Below are 17,437 nucleotides of genomic sequence, written 5' to 3'. Positions count from 1 at the left end.
TGCTGGGGATGCAACACACCGAACACAGAGACTCCAAGCCTCTGGGCCCAAGCGTTTCAAGAGACTGTAGATCAGAAGCCCCAGAGGCCACTGGCAGATGACCTTGAGGACAGTCATTTATGGCTGAAAGTCACGTTTGTTCATGTGGAGTCACACTTGCTGCTCACACAGAGGGGGCGTCTCTTCAGTCTCCCTGGAAGCTGGCCACTAAACACGCCGTCAGGGTTTGGCTTGAAGGAGCTCAACCAACGTAGCGGCTGGTGCCGAAACCACCGCACAGCACCCTCCTTGTGAGTAACCGTCTCACACAGAGAATGTGCGAAGGGCTCACAGGTTAGCCCCGGAACACCAGGCCTGCTCCCCACTGGCCAAGTCCCCCCCCCGGCTGGCGTCCTGACACTCAGTGGAGGCCTGAGGAGAAAAGGGTGTGGGGGTGGGCCTCGCAAGGCCGGGGAGAATTACTGTTTACGCAAAGGCAAGGTGGTCGGAACGGGCCCCTGGGAGGGTGCGGGAAGGCTGGGCCACAAACCCCTCCGTGTGCCGGAGAGGCTGCAGGGGTGAGGGGCCCGCAGGGGCACACTGGCCGCTTTGCAGATTTCTGTTTAAGTTAACGAGACGATACCACAAGTTACTGACAGGATCAGACTTAAACTGTAAAAGAATACATCTGGGATGTGAACTGTAATCTGGTTTGGAACCGGGAAAGCCTGTGTGCCAAGTAACGGTTCTGGCCAGGGGCATTCGCCCTCACATGCCCACCAGGACGGCAATCCCAGGAGTTAAACAGCTGCAGCCACATGCGTATTATCAAGTTGATGGTTCTGGTTTTCAGCTTAAAACCCGGGCATCACAGCATTGCTGCCCCCAACGTTGAACAGGGAATAGAAACCAGCGGCGTCTGAAGAGCACACTTACTAAACACACCCCACAACAAAACGGACAGTGAGTGATGCAGGTGACGAGGTAAGAGCGTGAAGGTTAACTCAACCCGGCGACAGCTCACGGGAACCCAGACTCACAAAACCCAGAGAACCGACACCCCGCGCGGACAGGGCCGTTTCTGCGTCAGCCTGCAGCCGCACACAAGCACCAGCAGCGGCCTGACTCCGTGCACTCCACACTGCTTCACACAGAACAGCTACTCGATCAACCAAAACTCTCACTGCACTCAGCAAGCAACAGTTACCCCTAAAATGCAAATGGTCAAGTGGTGCGCGTGACTTCTGCTGACGTCAGCGACAAGCCCGGGGCGGCAGTCACCTTCCTCGTCCACCGCCCTCTGCTGAGTCTGCACAGCGGCCTCAGCCCGGACGTCTCCTCGAGCCCCTCACCCCTCAGCATCAGCAGTCGGTCTCATGTGGCCGTGACCTGTGTCCTAAGTGCATTTTGGGACTGTCACTCGCAGTCTACCCCTCTGGGCAGGAAAGGAGTGTCCCAGAAGCAAGGGTCAGTCACTGAGAGGGTTGAACGCCGTGAGGTGTAAGTGCTTGTTCTCTGGGACTGAAGAATATCTTTAAGCCGAAAGTCTGCTAAATCCCAAACTGTCAAAAAATGGGTTTATGCTGATAAAAAGTTAAAATCAAACTAATCCCTCAGTAAGTATGAGAAAAATGGGAGCAAAAGGAGGGGCACCTCCAGAATGATGGGTGAAGCGAAGCCGCGCCGGCACCCGGGCTGCGTCGGCGCCGGGCCATACCTGTGGGCGGCAGGCAGTCCTTCCAGTCGAAGTAGCCGGCGTAAATGCCTGGCTCCAGGGAGCCGACGATGGGGTCTGCCTTCAGCTCGATGTAGCTCTCAAAGAGTCGCTGGTCCAACTCTTTCAGCGAGGCCATGCTGACCTACAATCAGAAACACGAACAATCACGAGCCACCGACCAGCAGGCGAAGGAGAAGCAAAACAACGTTACGTAGAAACCTCAGTACATTTTAAAAGCACTTGTCACTTTTCCTACACAAAGGCACGAGTTTTATCTCACTTTCGGTAACAGAAGCCAGTCAAGCACAGCCGTCTCACGGGCTGGGAACAGCCCCCGGAGGCCATCGCAGGAAGCGCAGCATGTCCGCCAGCAGCGCGCCAGGAGCAAAGACACCAGAGGAAAGGCAAGGAAAGTTCAGGTGGAGGCAGGTAAGCAATTAGAGACGAGGTAGGAACTGAACCGGAGGAAAACATAGCTGGATTTCAAGTCTGTGGCCTGAAAGCGCCTTCTGAGTGCAGGGCTGGACCGCACACACCCAGGCAAAGGCCACCGAGGTTCCTAATTTCTAAACAATAAAGAGAAGGAGGAAACTATTTAAGCTTCTGGACCAGAGAGATAATTTACCATCCACACCAGGCTTCGCAGCTGCAGTGCTGGGACCTGACGCCTCGACAGGAACGTCCCCCAGAGGCCAAGACCCAGGACTCCACGCCACTGGCCGAGCCCAGCGAGCCCCAGACTGAGGAGGGAACAGGGGCGGGGACCCGGCCCCTCCACCCTACTCCTGGAGTGTTTAGAGACAGAAGCCGGACAGATGATGAGCGACTGGGAACGGGGGCACAGGAGCGACTCTTCGAAGAGAAGAGGCGTCCCCAGTGAGGAAGCCTGTTGACCGGAGGCGCGGCGCGCAGAGCGCGGCCGCGCCGCACGCCTGCACCTGCCGGGGAGGAGGAGGGTGCAGAGAAGAGAGGCTTCGCGTTAACGCCCGGCGAGAAGAAGAGAAAACTCAACTCAGACAAAGTGGAAGGAGAACGAAGGCAAGGGCAGAAACCAGGCACGTCTTTAAAGTCATCGACGCCCAAAGCAGGGTTCTGGAGGGTCGTTACAGCTTGTGTCAGTAAGTCTGACAACACAGAGGAAACGGACAAACTCCTAAAAAATCAGCTTTCTGGAAAGACAAGCAGCCCTCCGTGCACGGGACTCCCGAGTCCATCGCTTAAAACGCCTCCACACGCCGGAGACCCCAGGGCCAGATGGCCTCGCTGGCGCCTCCCACCGAGCACCAGCGGAGGAAATCACATCACACACAGGCTTTTTCACAGAGCACAGCCTGAGAACACTTCCTATTTTGTTTAATGAAGCCAGAAAAACCCCGATGTCAAAACTGGCAAGCACACTGTGAGAAGAGCAAATTCCAGACCAGGAGCCCTTGTGAACCGAGACACGAGAGACCCAGCAAGCTACTGGCCAACCGGGTCTATGAACAAGCGAAGAAGCGGGGTTGTCTCAGCAGACGGAAAACCAGGGCCGGACAAGGGTCCCCGACGCCTGCTCCCAAGACTGCACCAGGGGCCTCGGCCACGCAGCGCAGCCAGATGAAGGACCAGAGGAGGAGGACAGCTTCTGTTCAGCACACGCGGTAAACCCAGCATAACAGAACCATAGTAGTTCACACCACGTCAGAGGCCACGGAGACAGGCGTCAACCTAAAGACAGCAGCTCAAGCCACAGAGCCTCCGGGAGAAGGAGACCCGGGACACTGGGGCAGGCAGAGATTCTGCAGGGCACTGGGGACACCAAACATTCACAAAAGGCGATAAACCGGATCCCACCACAGTTTAAACTTCCTACCCAGAGTCACCACTGGGAAGCAAGCAGCGAGCCACGGACTGAGAGAACGGGGCGTCCATGTCCCTGCAGCCACACGGCTCCCGGCGTCACTAACAGGAAGGCAAGCAGCCAGCAGTCAGCGAGCACGCACTCTGAAGGGCGCCTCGGGGAGGAGGCGCCTGAACACGCACACCCATACGTGCAAGGAAGACGCTTAACATCACGCTTATCCGGGGAAGCCAGCAGAGCTATGAGGTGGGCTCGAGTAAGAAGGAACGTGGTGTGTCAGTGAGCAGGTGGGGCGCCAGGACACGGCTGCGCTGCTGGCTGCGCTAAATGAGACGCCCATTTGGGAAAACGGCTTGGTTTCTGTCAACCTGTTCCATGACCGGCAATCCTGCGCCCAGGAACACACACAGGAGTACAAAGCCCACCGAGAGCAGTGGCCACGTCCCCTGCACCCACATTCATAACCACCAAGACGGGGAGCAGCCCGACGCCCACTGCCAAGGGTAACCCCGCCAACTCTGCTGCCCGAATTCAGCGAGAAAAGACGTAAGTTACTGACAGACACACAATTTGGATGAATCTCAAAAATTATTAGGTCAGAGCAAAAGCAGCCAGACACAAAGGCAACAAAATTGGGTTCCACTTTCCTTGAAGTTCAAGAATAGGCAAAACTAACCTGTGCTGACAGAAATCGAACAGTGGTGAGAGGGGTGCCCGCTGCCTGTCTCCAGTGAACCGTGGGGGAAAACGTGCTAATTCAATAACTGTGCCTTCAGACACAGACGTGCTGGCAGAACCAGCAAGCCGCTGCTACGGTGCACCTGGCCCGGAGCAGCCGGGGCCGGGCAGGCGCACGGACACTCATGAGACCACCATGTCCTCCTTGGAGGCAAAGCGCGAGCCAAGTGCTCCAACATCACTGCCACCTGCGTCACGGCAGGCGGCCACGCGCGCACGTCCTGGAACAAGACGCCCGCTGGCGAGTGCCCCACCTCCCGGTTTCTACATGGGGTCTCAGCTCACGCAAAGTAGTTGAAGAAAAGTAAAATCATTATTCTGACTTATTTTAACGTTTCCAATTTAAATTTCCTACTTTACTATTTCCAAAACTTTCTGGTAAGAATGCTGTTTGAGAAATAAGTCTCTGAGAAAGAAAAAAATAACAGAAAAAAGCCCCGTTATTTTTTTCAAAAATGACAGAAAGAGTACATTTAACGGAGCCGTCTCTGTGGACATGAACTCACCAAACTATAATCAGAACACCTGTGCAAGTGAGCCTGGATTCCCAGGTTCAGTCGAACTAAAAGAGTTTTATTCCTCACAACGGATGGCTGGACAGACAGCAAACTGACAGTCCTTTATGCTCCTGAACCAACACTTGTCAAATGTGGACAAAACAGACACCAAATACAGAAAGAAACCCTGAATCCTTGTGCAGGAAGCGGGATGTGCTGTCAGTCGGCCCCGGGAGGGCTAATGAGGACCCGTCCGTGGGACCCTAGCCCCAACCTCCCACCCTGTTCACTAGACCTGCCACCCACACAGACCCAGTTGGGGGCTCCGCCCCCGCCCCGCCGCCTGGAATGACACGGCTCCGGAGCTTGGTAGCTGCCTTCTCCGACTTAGTAACAGCATCACAGGGAGGTTCTGGGAGGGAAGAGCAGCTCCAGTAACACGCAGCAGACACAGGTCTCCGCGAGCTCAGACACCGCAGATGCAGCAGGGGGAGGGGAGCGGAAGACAGTCCCGGCCACCACAGAGAATCGGCCGCGGGAACTGGGCAGGAGAAGGTAACAGACTCGGGGAGCAGAAGGCCTAACGCAGGCCCAACACGGGCTCCTGAAGGAGAGAAAGGGGCACACAGGGAGGGCTGATGGCTGAGAGTTTCCCAGGACCGGGTAAAGCTCTCAGTCGGGGGAAAAGGCAAAAAAAAAAGTCCACCAGGAGAGACATCACGGGGACCACAGGGCTGGAGACAAAGAAAGCACCCGAGACGCGGCCAAGGGAGGCCTGTGATCGCCTCCCCGTGACAGCCAGAAAAGCACGCAGACGGGCAGGCGGACAGACGGAGCAGACGGGCAGACAGAGCGGGCGCACAGGCCTGGCCCGGGGCGCGTGGACCCTGGTCACAATCGAGGCAAAAGCTTTTCATGCAAAGCAGCATTTCAGAAAACTCACCACATGTCACTTGCAAAGCAAGTTTCAACAGAGATGAAACCATGATATTCTCTGACATCAGAATCCTTAGCTTAGAGATCTCCAACAAAGAAAAAACTAACTCCTAATATTGAAACTAACTGCTCCCTCAATTTGGAAATTTAAAATCACACGTCTGCACGCTGGTGTGTCAAGGAAAAACACACGATTAAAACTGGAAAGTACGCCTCGAACAACTAAAACACCACGTGCAAGTACGTGGGACACAGCCAGAGAGGAAAATTCAGGGCCTTAAATGTTCATATTAAAAAGGAGAGGCTTGGCATCGACAAGCCATGTGAACAAACCATCGCGCTCAGCACCCACTCACTGCATCAGGAGATGGGCAAGGACGCACAGAGCTCAAGGCAGCCAGAGCGGCTCCTGGCAGGATTCCGGCGAGGCTGATCGAAGAAAAAGACTGAAAACATTGAGCAACACTAAGTATTAAAAGCGGTCATGACCACAGATGCCATCGAGATTGAAATAACATGAAACTATCATAAAATAATTTTATGCTAATAAATTTGAAAATCTAGGCAAAAGTGACAAAGTTCAAGAAAAATACGGATGACGACATCTAACAAGAAGAAACTAAATCTTTTTTTAAGAGAGAACTAAATCTGAATGGTTCTTTAGTCTTTAAAGAGAACGAATCAGCCATTAAAAATTATCTCACAAAGAAAATACAGGCCTAGAAAGTTTCACCAGAGAATTCTTCTAATATCCAAAGAACAAGTAATTCCAACTCTTACACAAACTCTTTCAGAATAAGAAGAAAGGGGACAGTCTAACTCACTTTACAAATTGGCATAACCTGCACGGAGCAACACGGGTAAACCTCAAAAGCAGTACCGAGGAGAACGGGGGTTCAGAGGAAAACACACACCACATTTAAAGCTCAAACACAGGTAACGATCCACAGCGCAGGACTCAGGAACTGCAAAGCGCAGAGGTGACCCCAGGGAAGGGGCGGCACGAGAGCCGCTCCTTCGGAGGGAAAACGCGTTTCACGTGGGAATACCTGGAAAGAGCTCACCTTCAAGGGGAGCAGTGCGCCAACACTGAGCCAGTCACAGCGGGGGCTGACCCCACGCTACGCCAGCGGTCTGAACAGAGGACGTGCAAAGTTTGGTACCTGCAGTTCAGGAGCGACTCAGACTGTTCAGACCCGATCGCTGCAAGGACCCTCCCTGGACAGACTGAAAAAACACTCCTTGTCCCACCTCCACATTGGAATATCTGAAAGAGACTGGAGGCTTCACACAAAACCTCAATCAAGAATTTAATGCCAGACTTGTTCGTTTAATGACTACATGCTTCAGTCAGTCAAAAATCTTCGATTATCCAAACCCTAAATTAGGTAACTGCTTTTAAAAGACCGGGACAGGCTGAAATAGCATTTTGCATATGCAGAAAAAGTCCCTGGAACTATGCAGGGACAGCTCACAGGGATAAAATTATGAGCTGAAGTTTATTAACCACAGAGCTCTGGTTTTCCCTTCTCAAAGGGCTCAAAGAACTAATGACTTGCGGCAAGTCTGGTTTGCATACTTAAAATGCAGAACGCTGTGTTTCCTTAACCCTCTCAGCACCTTTAGAAGGAACTCCTCTAGAACAGACGTGCACAGAAGGAAACGCGTTTCCTTGCCCAGCAGGGAAAGGTATGCAAATTAATATACCATCAAAGAGTATTTTCATCCATCGAGTTAAACCTGCTCGTCAGCAACGATGGCCAGCTGTGACGGGACCAGCTCCCGACAGGAGACCTGACAGAGCTCGCCAGGCGCCTCTGGAGTCCACCGTGAGGAAGCGAGAAACGCGACCAAGAACCACCAAAGCAAGCTGAGGGCTGCCAGGAGGAAAAAAGTGGGAAAAAAAAAAGTGCATCCACACTAACAAAGATTATAAAGCCATAAAACTCCTGGAAAAGTGCTCACAGCAGACCAGCGCTCCCTGCAGGCTGGATTCAGAGACGCATCACCTCCTCCGGGGCACGGGCAGACACGGGGACACGGCAGAGCCACAGTGCCAGCTGGCACACACACAGGCGTGAGACCGCCGTGCGGTCTTCGCTACTGAGGACAACTTCAGATTTTTTTTAATTTTCAGTATTTTTTTTCCTAAAAGTAATGACTGGGTCTTACTTTTATAATTAGGAAATAAACGCATGACTGGAGAAAACACTTCTGAGACTTGAGCCGGCCACGGCATGGAAGACCCCCAGGGCACGTGGGCTGCCAGCGGCCCCAGTCGGGGCTCACGGGGGCCTGCCGCAGAGCAGGCCCGGGAGCTGGTCCAGTAAACGTCACGTTCACCACTTCACATTGTTTCACAGAAGTCCAACATGACACGTGTTCATCAACCAGCCTCACGTCCTTTTCTTCGGTAAATTTTCACAGAAACAATTTTGTTCTTTAAGATCTGGTCCTGGGCCAAAAATTGTTCTGGATTTAGGGCAAGAAAACTTAATTTTGAGTCCTGCTACTTACAGGTCAACCTCTCTGAGTACATTTCTGTTTAAAAAAAAATGGAGTTAATAACAGTTTCCTTAATTACTTCACAGAGTTATTTGCAGCAAATAAAACTGTCTATATAAAATCATTCTAGCTTTAAACAACGAGCGATCATTAAGTTTCAATAAGCTCCTAACAAGCAGGAGTATCTGGGTACTGCTCCTGTGTTAAAATTAATTCTACTGTTGAAGACAAAGAACAAGCTAAAAGGAATAAACAAGGCTGCCATGTCCGTGTCTCTCTGGGCAGAAGTACCAACCAGGAAGCAGAAGGAACGGTGCCTGGAGAGCCCTTGGCAATGCCCCGACCACGGCTGGAAGGAGGCCCAAGAGAACTTCGGGGTCCGAGCAGCAGACGACGCTACGGAGAAGCTCAGGGAGCCCTCCCCTCCGAGGGCAGGGGCGGCGAGAGCGGGGGTAGGCGGCGTGCGGGGGCCTCGTGCCCTGAGACTCAAGGGACCTCGGCCCCCAGTGTCATGTCATCCGCCCTTTGGAAAAGGAACTATGAAAAGCAGTGGCGGCTGACAGCCTCTCCACCTCAATGCAAGAAATAAACTTCACTTGACTGTCACCAAGAAATTGATGGATTCACTCATAAAAAACAGTATCAGCACAAACACCGTCATCAAAATCTAGTTTATTGTCTATTCCTTTAATACACAGCGGGATGACTTCAAAATACTCAATTCCAAATTCTACGTCCTGGAAACAGCCCGCCCCGGCCCCTCCCGTCCCAGTGACCTCACACGGCCTGGAGGAGCCTGGAACGGACAGCAAAGCCCGCTTCCACGTCACTTTCAGCCTGCTTCTTCACGACGCAAACTGAATTCCACGAAGAGCTCCCACTTACAACTCAGTAAAAACCTAGAAACCCAAACTGACTGCTTGTTGTATGTAATATGCAATTCCTAATCATTTAATCTGCTCCCAAAGTGATAAAAGATTAGTGCCATTATTGTTACTGCATGAAAGCGAAGTGCCCACATTCTACAAACACTAACTTCTCACTGCAAGAGACCACCTTGCAATTCTTCACACAAAAATTTCTGGAAATACACTCAACATTTGGCCCTACAGCCTGAAGTCACAGCATTTCTCATCAGGATGATTAATCTTTACGAAAAGGCAGGAAAACAAAAAACAGCCACCCACTCTGACATTTTCAGTCTTTGAAAAAAAAATCCCAGTCTAGTTCATGAACTAGAATCATCACCACGAAACATGTGCAATCCATCAAGAGTGCTTTCTGATTCTAAGATTAACAAGATCACTATCTTTCTTATTCTTTGCTCTGAGAAAACTGTACTGACATTAAAAAAGTGGTTCTAGCTTAGTTTTACTTAGAAATCTGATAAACCTTTGCCCAGGAACCAACCAACCTTTAATAATAACAAGATTACTTCATTTTTTTTCTTTTCTGCTTACTTGAAAAATATAAACAACAAAGTGTAACATCTAAAAAAACCCTCCTCCACTGATTTACACAGGACCTGCTTCTGTCCAGCCCTTGTGCACCTTTCAGAGAGACCCAGCACACCTGCAGCACGGGACGCCAGTCTGTGTGCACGTGTATCCGTGTGCACACGTGTGTACATGCACACGACTGTGTGCGCACACGTGTGTACGTGTGTGCGCGCGCGCCCAGCGCCTCTGCATGTGCTGGGCCGCGGGACGGGAGGGAGGGAGCGGGAGCTCCGCGGGCGAAGGGTCTGCCCTGGCTGGAAGGAGTCAGAGGTGACTCCTGAATACGCGGGTTTGCTGCCTTTCTCTCCTTCCCGCCTCCTCGGCTCTGAAGAGCTCAGGTGGGGAGCACAGGGGCTCCAGAGGAAGCGAGCGACTCAGAGAGGGGGTGCAGGGGGCGTGGAGGGAGGGAGCTGGGAACGTGGCTGGAAGCTAGGCGGGGACGTAGCCACATGTCCGTTTAACTCGATCACTTACCTGTGTTATTTTTTCTATTCCCTGGAAGTTGTGCTTTTCAAAATGTTCTGCGATGTTTCGGAAGGTGTGACGCTCCAGGTAACAGCAGTTACTGAGGACGATCAAAAGTCGCTGCTCCTAAAACCAATCAAACGCTCAGAAAACTACATTTATAGAAGCACAGTGGGGGACAGACAGGTAAGACTGATCAGTTATAATCTCTCAGTGTTCACATCCACACTCAACGCTTCGTTTTTCCAATAGAGAGAAACACAACATGGTCTTTCATTGTACTGACTGCTCGTTAGGACGCAGCACACGAGCCAACGACGTCCCTGTGGCGTGTGACGGCTGTCCGGGCACACAGTGAACGGAGCGGAGGCCAGCACTACTCTTAGGACAGGGGCCGACCGTACTGTTAACTTTATCTGCTGCTCTTCGCAACAACAACAAAGAAGCTATAAAAATTGACATTCCAAAGTAATTTAAAAAATGTACAAACTCTCAAGAGACTGATTTCTACATTCTTCATAACTTACAAGAAAGCTACAATGCTATCCAGACGGGCTCCTTCAAAAAACGGGGCCTTCACAGAGGTTCCTCTGCGAAACAGTCTCCTCTTACGGGGAGTGAGGGGCAGAGGCCAGCGAATCCCCCACAGGCGGTCACGAAGGGACCAGTCTACACACCCCAGGCTTCCAGCTGCTTAAGGAAACTTCGTACCAAAATTACCAGACCCCAAAAGCTGATGAATAAAGCATCCTCTTACAGCTCAGAACTGCTCCAGGAACACGAAGTTCCAGGAATGGCACTGGCCCTGCTCCCTCAGGTGAGGGCTTCTCTGGAACAACTGTGACTAATTTAGGGCCTTGATTGAGACCCCATGACTAAAAACTAAGGCAAAACTTCTTTCCAGGAGAAGGTCACACCCACACTCTGCCTGCTGTTTTGTGCTCATCCAGGTAACTCAGGCTAATGTCAGTAACCCGGCAGGTGCACAGACCACAGGCTACGCTCACCAAACCCCCATCACCCCTAGAATTCCACCTGGTTCCTTCACAACGTGTAAAACTCTCCATGTCTTTATTTAAAACTTCATTTTTAATTCATTTCTGGCAGAGTGTGGCCTATTCACTGCATTTTGTGGTCATCAACAAACATAATTAAAAGGCCCAGAAATTATTAAGGTGTTTTCAAAGCAATGAAAGGTTATCAACACTGGAACGACTCTATGGATGGGAAACAGACGCTTAAACAAGGTAAACTCCTCCACATTGTGCTCAAACCGCGTGAGACGGACCAGGAGGTGCCAACTCCTGCCCATGCCGGGTGACACCACCATGTGTGAAGGGCCTGAACTGAAGTCGCCACGACACCACGCTGGCTGTGTCGCACAAATCCCAAAGGCCTCTCAGCTCCACGATCACCCCTAATGACTTTCCTTCAGGACCCGCCCTCCAAGTCCTGGCCTCCCACAGCCGCCCACCCAAGCCAGCCGTGCTCATTAACTCTGGGCGATGGGTACTCTTGTAATCTAAATGGTTCTTCCCCAAAATGGAAAAACTGTGTCAAGTAATTTGAAATTTTACTCTTAGTAAGCGTATTTTTCTCTGCAACAGAACCAACCAGAATAAAAGTGGGAAGAAAAACTGAACACACAAATAAAATTCTTAAACTCAGATGACTCATCAAAAAATGATGAACAACTTACACGAGCAAGCGCGTTTGAGAACAACAACTCAACCCACCCAAGGGGCACCCGCATCGAGGACGCTGGCCTCACGTCCTACTCCAGCTTCTCCAGTCCCTGTGACGCAGGCACGGCGCCCCCAGGGGCCTGCCCGAGGTCTACCAGCTAGCCAGCAGCAGGCCGGAAACCAAACCAGAACCCTCGCCAGTCTTCTTCCCAGAACTGTCTCCACGGGATAGCAGAGCACGACCCTGCTTCAGTCATCTGGGCCGAGGCTAAGGAGAATCCACCGGGGAAAACACAGGGACTGAACTTGATACCAAGTCTGGAACAACTTCAGGAGAATGGAAAGGAGAGAGAAGAGCAACTGTGGAACTTCGGGGTTTGGGTGCCCATCAGCAGGAGAGCTGAGCTGTGGTTCTGGGGGGGTCTGTGCTCTGAGAACCGACCCCCCACAAGCACACTGGCCAGGAAACGTCTCCACGGTCCTGGCGTCAGCACATGGCAGTGCCCCAGCCCTGGGAAGCTCCTTGTGAGGAAACCAGGCAGGTCCCAGAGGCTGAGAAACAGCTTCAGGGCTTCAGAGGCAGCAAGGCCGCCCTCAGCCAAGAGGCTCTCTCCTCAGTTCCCGTTCACAGTGCAGGAACCACTGCGACCCAGTGCAGGCAGGTGCCCCTTGGCTGTCCCACTCTCTGAGGACGGCCAGGTCCATGGGCCCTTCCCTCTGAGCCTGCACTGGTTTAAATGCATTTCCCCACCTGCGTCAGGAGCCAAGTGCTCCATCTGGAGCTCCTCTCTCCGAGTCTTCCTGGCCTGGGAGCCTCGAGCTTTCTGCTTCTGGCCTTCCCTAAGTACCACTGCCCCAATATTATCCAAAGTGCTGGCACCCCGATATTATCTCTAAGTCCTAGAATCTCAATATCGTCCCTAAGTGCCAACACCCCAGTGTCACCCCTAAGTAGCAGCACGCCAACATGAGCCCCAAGTGCTGGCACCCGATGTCGTGCTCACACGTGTGGCCCTCTTCTCCCTCAACTGTTTTCCCCTGGACTCCCGTCCACTCCCGGCCTTTTCCCACGCAGCACCGCTGAGTCACAAGTCTGCTTCTAGGCTTCTCTCCCAGGGGTCAGCCACCGACTCCCCGCCGAACAGCACCCATTCAGCACGTCTGGCCCCAGACTGAGTTTCAGCCTTTCTTTAGAACCTGTTTTCTTCTGAGTTCTCTCCACAAACAGGACTACTGTCCAACGAGTCGTCCAAGGAATTAAACCCAGAGTAGTTTTTTTAATAAATTAGTTTGATTAAACCATACTTCTCTTAATATAACAAATCCCTCATGTAGGAAGTCATACTTACAGTAACTGTGGGAAGGATACACAGCAGGAGATCCAGATCACGTGTTTTCTTTCCTGAAACGCGCGCGCGCACGTACACACACGCGCACACTCACACGCACGCAAACACACGCACACGCGCACACACCCCCTTCACACCGACGACAAACCAGAGGGTTGTTTCTTTTTTAAGACAGCTGGGGCTCAGTCAACAGCTGACTTTGCACATGTGAGAAAGTGGAAGTGTGAATCACCCCTAAATACGTGCGTATGTTTAAAAAGTACGTGTGTTTACAGAACAGGTGCTTTGGTTTTGGTTCTGCCATGGAACATTGTTCAGATAAAATGCTACCAGGGAGCTTACAAGCCAACAGAGAAAAGCAGAGCTTCTCTGCTCAAAGAGGAAAAATGTGGGCAGCGTGCCTGTCTTCCCTCCTCTCTAGTGTCCGCACACCAGGGCTCCACAGGGCCGCATCACACGCAGAAACCGCGGGACGCAGAGACGGGGTGAAGCCACACAAGGCGCAACTTAAGCTGAAAGGTTTTAAAGTGTGGCAGCCATACAAAATTATACGTTTACTAAAATTTTCACAAAATAAAACGGCTTCAAAAGCATAGAGCTACAGCAGTAATGCGGCCACAGAGTAATTCAGACCAAGTTATGAAACAGTCATTACATAGTTTTAAAATGACATGTTTTACTTTCCATTTACCATCTTTATTATTTATGAGCTCACTTACAGAAGTCAAAGTGAAATCTTCATGGATACTTCCAAACAAATCAGGAGAAGAAACGTCTGTGGAAAGACTGAGTAAAGAAGCACGTGAGAGAGCAGTCGCAGGTAAAGCACCGAGACTGAGAGTGTGTGCGCAACGTCGCCCAGCAGCGACACCGCATAAAACACGACGAGTCTGACTTCAAAATCTTTTTGTCAAAAATCATGTAACTTTGTTTTTTTAACAGTGACAACTGACAGCTCAAAGTAGACACCATGGACTATTAACATGGGCCATGTGAGATGTGCCCCCAAGTCTTCCCAATGCCAATAATTTAATTTCTAGGTGTAGACTTTCCCAATTTAAATGCTTTTGCCCATCAGAATCCAGAGGAGCTTTTTCAAGCTCAGGACTATAGCAGATGATGTACGGGTGAGCTGGGAAATTAGTTAATAACCCACAAGTGACCAGACACACAAAACTGCAGGGCAGGAAATACTGAGCCACTGACTCATCTGCAGATCTGGCTGAATCGTAATCAACAATGCAGCAGGATTTGCCCTCTTCAAGCCTAAACAACTGATTACAGAATTCACACGGAAGACTAAATAGGCGAAAATGTCAAATGATATTTTAAAATAGAGAAACAATAAAAGGACATCCAATGTGAAAAACACTGAAAAATGAACTAATAGTAATTAAACTAATGTAACTAAAACAACACAAACTGATAGGAAACATGTGAATGAACAGACGGCAGAGTTCAGAAATACCTTCACTATATATTAGAATTCAATGAGCGAAACGGAAATTATAACAAAACAAGAGGGAAAGACTTATTTAATTTAAAAACATCGGGGAGCAGATCAACAGTACAGATTTCTGATAAATTCATGTGTTAAACATGTGAAGTCAAATTAAAACCAGAAGAGCATCTCAGGCAGACAAGGGTCTCATATACTGAGGGGCAAAGAGCAGGTGAACGTGGAAGCAGACACAGAGAAGCCCCAGCTGCCCACCCAGGTCTCAGAGGGGTTTACTTCCGTGTCATCTGTGTCGGAGCATAAGCCTCAGGTACACAGAAGTCACACGTGCCAAACATCACTCAGAAACACTAGATTTTCCGAAACCCTCAGAGAACAGCTTGGTAGAAACACCGTCACCCAGGTCTGTGGGTGTCAGGCTGGAGCTGGACGCAAGCCCCCGGCACAGTCAGTCCTTAACAAGCACTGGTGCCGCCCAGATGCCAGAGCCGCCGAAGGGCTGACAGGAGACATGTGTTTAATTTCCCACGTTTTTATTTACAAAACCTGCTCCTCTGGGTGATTCGCAAGCTGTGTGCTCAGTCTGCTCGATGCGTCTCTAGCAGAGCCGAGACAAGATCAGAGGACGAAGAGCGCCAGCGCGGCCGTCAGCCATACTCACTGTGCGGTGTCCACGTCGGCGTCGGGCTTGGTGCTCAGCTGCTCCAGACAGTGTATGAAAATCTAAGTCAAAGGCAGGATGTTTCAGTGGTATGAGCTCTCAGACACTCATCTATGTGGACACTAAAGACAATTCTGTACAAACAACCAGAAATACAGTGTCCGTCCTGTCAGTGGTATGTACTGACTGCCCCGCACACAGAGGCACTTGCGTGTGTGTGAGAGCTGGGGAGACAGCCCAGCACACGCCACGTTACGTGACAGTTTAAAGTGCCTGTGCTCTGACACAGCCCTGAGGTCCTGAGTGTACTTCCTTCCCCCCACTCACCCACGTGCTCGCTCACCCTGTTCGTGTGCCCAAGGCACTGGTCCCCAGAACTCCACGGTCTAGGACAGCGCAGGCAGCGGTCACGGCGCTGCACCCGTGCTGACACCACGAGCCGCAGCAGGGCGGAGCGGAGCGGAGCAGACAGGAGCGCAAGCTGGGACTCTCGCCTCGCGCTTATTTACCATAAACCACGTGCACTCAAGAGAAGCGAACGCACGTCTAACACGGCACCCGAGGGGCACCCTGGGACGGGGCAGGGACTAACCCGCGCTGCGGCGGGCCTCGGGGCGCCCGGCCCCCCCCAGAGTACCTGCACGATGTTGGTGCTGAGCTGGCAGACCTCCTCCTGGGTCCTAGGCTCCTGGAAGACCTGCAAGGAAGACTTCTGGTGGAAAGTTCTGTACTTAGCTAAGAAACCTGTTTGTTTATGAAGTTCCATACAAAACACTTAACCCTGGAAAATCACGTCCAGCGGGTATCCAGACTCTGGAGGGGACGGGAGTGGAGAGGAGGTCACGGCGGCGCGTCCACGCCGGTGACCGTGGCCTGAGAGACGTGCCGGGCAGCAGCTCCGCAGCTGCGCCCCGTGAGGTGCCCAGGCCCCCGGGGGGCTGACCCCGCACTTACGCTGGCTTCTCCGGGCTTGCACTCCAGGACCCCTCTCAGCGACTGCAAGGTGTGCACCACGCACCGCTCAAACTGGCAGGGCTGCAGGAGACAGACCAGAGCAAGTGCTGGGCACGCAGACACCAGCAGAGGCCAACAGGGCCCAGGCTCCCACTTCCCAGATTCTGGACAGGACCCGAGACACAGACAGCCTCGCCATGAGCTCTGGACTTGGCAGGCTCCGCGTATGTACTTGAAGTCCTGAGAGTTGAAAGCACGTCTAATTCAACTAGAACAGGAGTTGGGTAGAACTGAAATTTACCTTCAAAAGTCTACCCTCCTGGGAGGCAAACGCCAGGATAAAGCACAGACATCCAGAGTTTCGTGTCAGAGGCCCCTGCAGGGCATGCTCTGGGACGGGCTTGTCTCCCGGGCCTCCCCGCCTCTGGCCCATCAACGCAATGGATGTCAGGAATGGTGACTGTGGGAGGCTGGTCACTCTAAAGTCTCCACAGTCTACAAACATCAAGTCTGAAAATGAAGCTTAAAAACACATCCAACAAATGCCTCTGAGGTAAGTCTGATTGGCCCTAACTGCAGGCCTCCCCCGCCGGGCACAGACGTGGAGTTCTAGGGCAGGGTCAACAAACCCGTCACTTTTAACTGAAAAAAAGTGCAGAGATAAGTGGAGAATGAACCAGAATCAGCGCCGAGGGAGAGACAGGAGGTGGGGTGGGCTGGCCTGGACGGCAGAGGGCCTGCAGGGATGGGCCCCTGGGGCGCGGAGCGGGGCCAGGCTCGAGCTGGTGACCGCTCTGCGCAGAGCCTGCGGCCAGCACCCTTTCCTGTGCACTCCTGCCTTCTCGTGATTCTTTCTTCTCTCATGATGAAGTATGGTTGCCGTACAATGTAAGTTTTAGGCGCACAATGTAGTGATTTGCAAGTGTTACAGGTTACTTTCCACTCAGTTACAGAACACTGGCTCCACGCCCCGTGTTGCACAACGTACACTTGTAGCTTATTTTACACCTAATAGTTTGTGCCTATTAATCCCTGCACCTCCCCCAGCCCCTGCCCTCTCCCCACTGGGAAACACTAGTTTCTTCTCTACCTGTGTGTCTGCTGCTTTTTCGTTATGTTCACTAGTTTGTTGTGTTTTTAAGATGCCATGTCA

At 51.8% G+C, this 17,437-nt stretch overlaps 1 protein-coding gene across 3 annotated transcripts in view; it reads right to left on the bottom strand.

Moving 5' to 3' along the window:
- EXOC2 (exocyst complex component 2) overlaps positions 1-17,437 on the bottom strand; it is a 119,286-nt gene that overhangs the window by 26,355 nt on the left and 75,494 nt on the right. For 2 of the 3 annotated variants that reach the window (XM_072945794.1, XM_072945795.1), the window contains 6 exons: positions 16,285-16,365; positions 15,968-16,027; positions 15,331-15,392; positions 13,930-13,996; positions 10,186-10,302; positions 1,697-1,838 (listed from right to left, as the gene is read on the bottom strand). In XM_072945794.1, the coding sequence (XP_072801895.1) occupies positions 1,697-1,838; positions 10,186-10,302; positions 13,930-13,996; positions 15,331-15,392; positions 15,968-16,027; positions 16,285-16,365 (529 nt within the window). The remainder of the gene's footprint in view (positions 1-1,696; positions 1,839-10,185; positions 10,303-13,929; positions 13,997-15,330; positions 15,393-15,967; positions 16,028-16,284; positions 16,366-17,437) is intronic. The other variant, XM_072945796.1, reaches the window with a different exon arrangement.

Source organism: Vicugna pacos, chromosome 20 (assembly GCF_048564905.1).
Source record: "Vicugna pacos chromosome 20, VicPac4, whole genome shotgun sequence".
NCBI lineage: Eukaryota > Metazoa > Chordata > Mammalia > Artiodactyla > Camelidae > Vicugna > Vicugna pacos.
The sequence above is the reverse complement of the archived record's forward strand: the minus strand, read 5'-3'. Positions and strand labels throughout refer to the sequence as shown.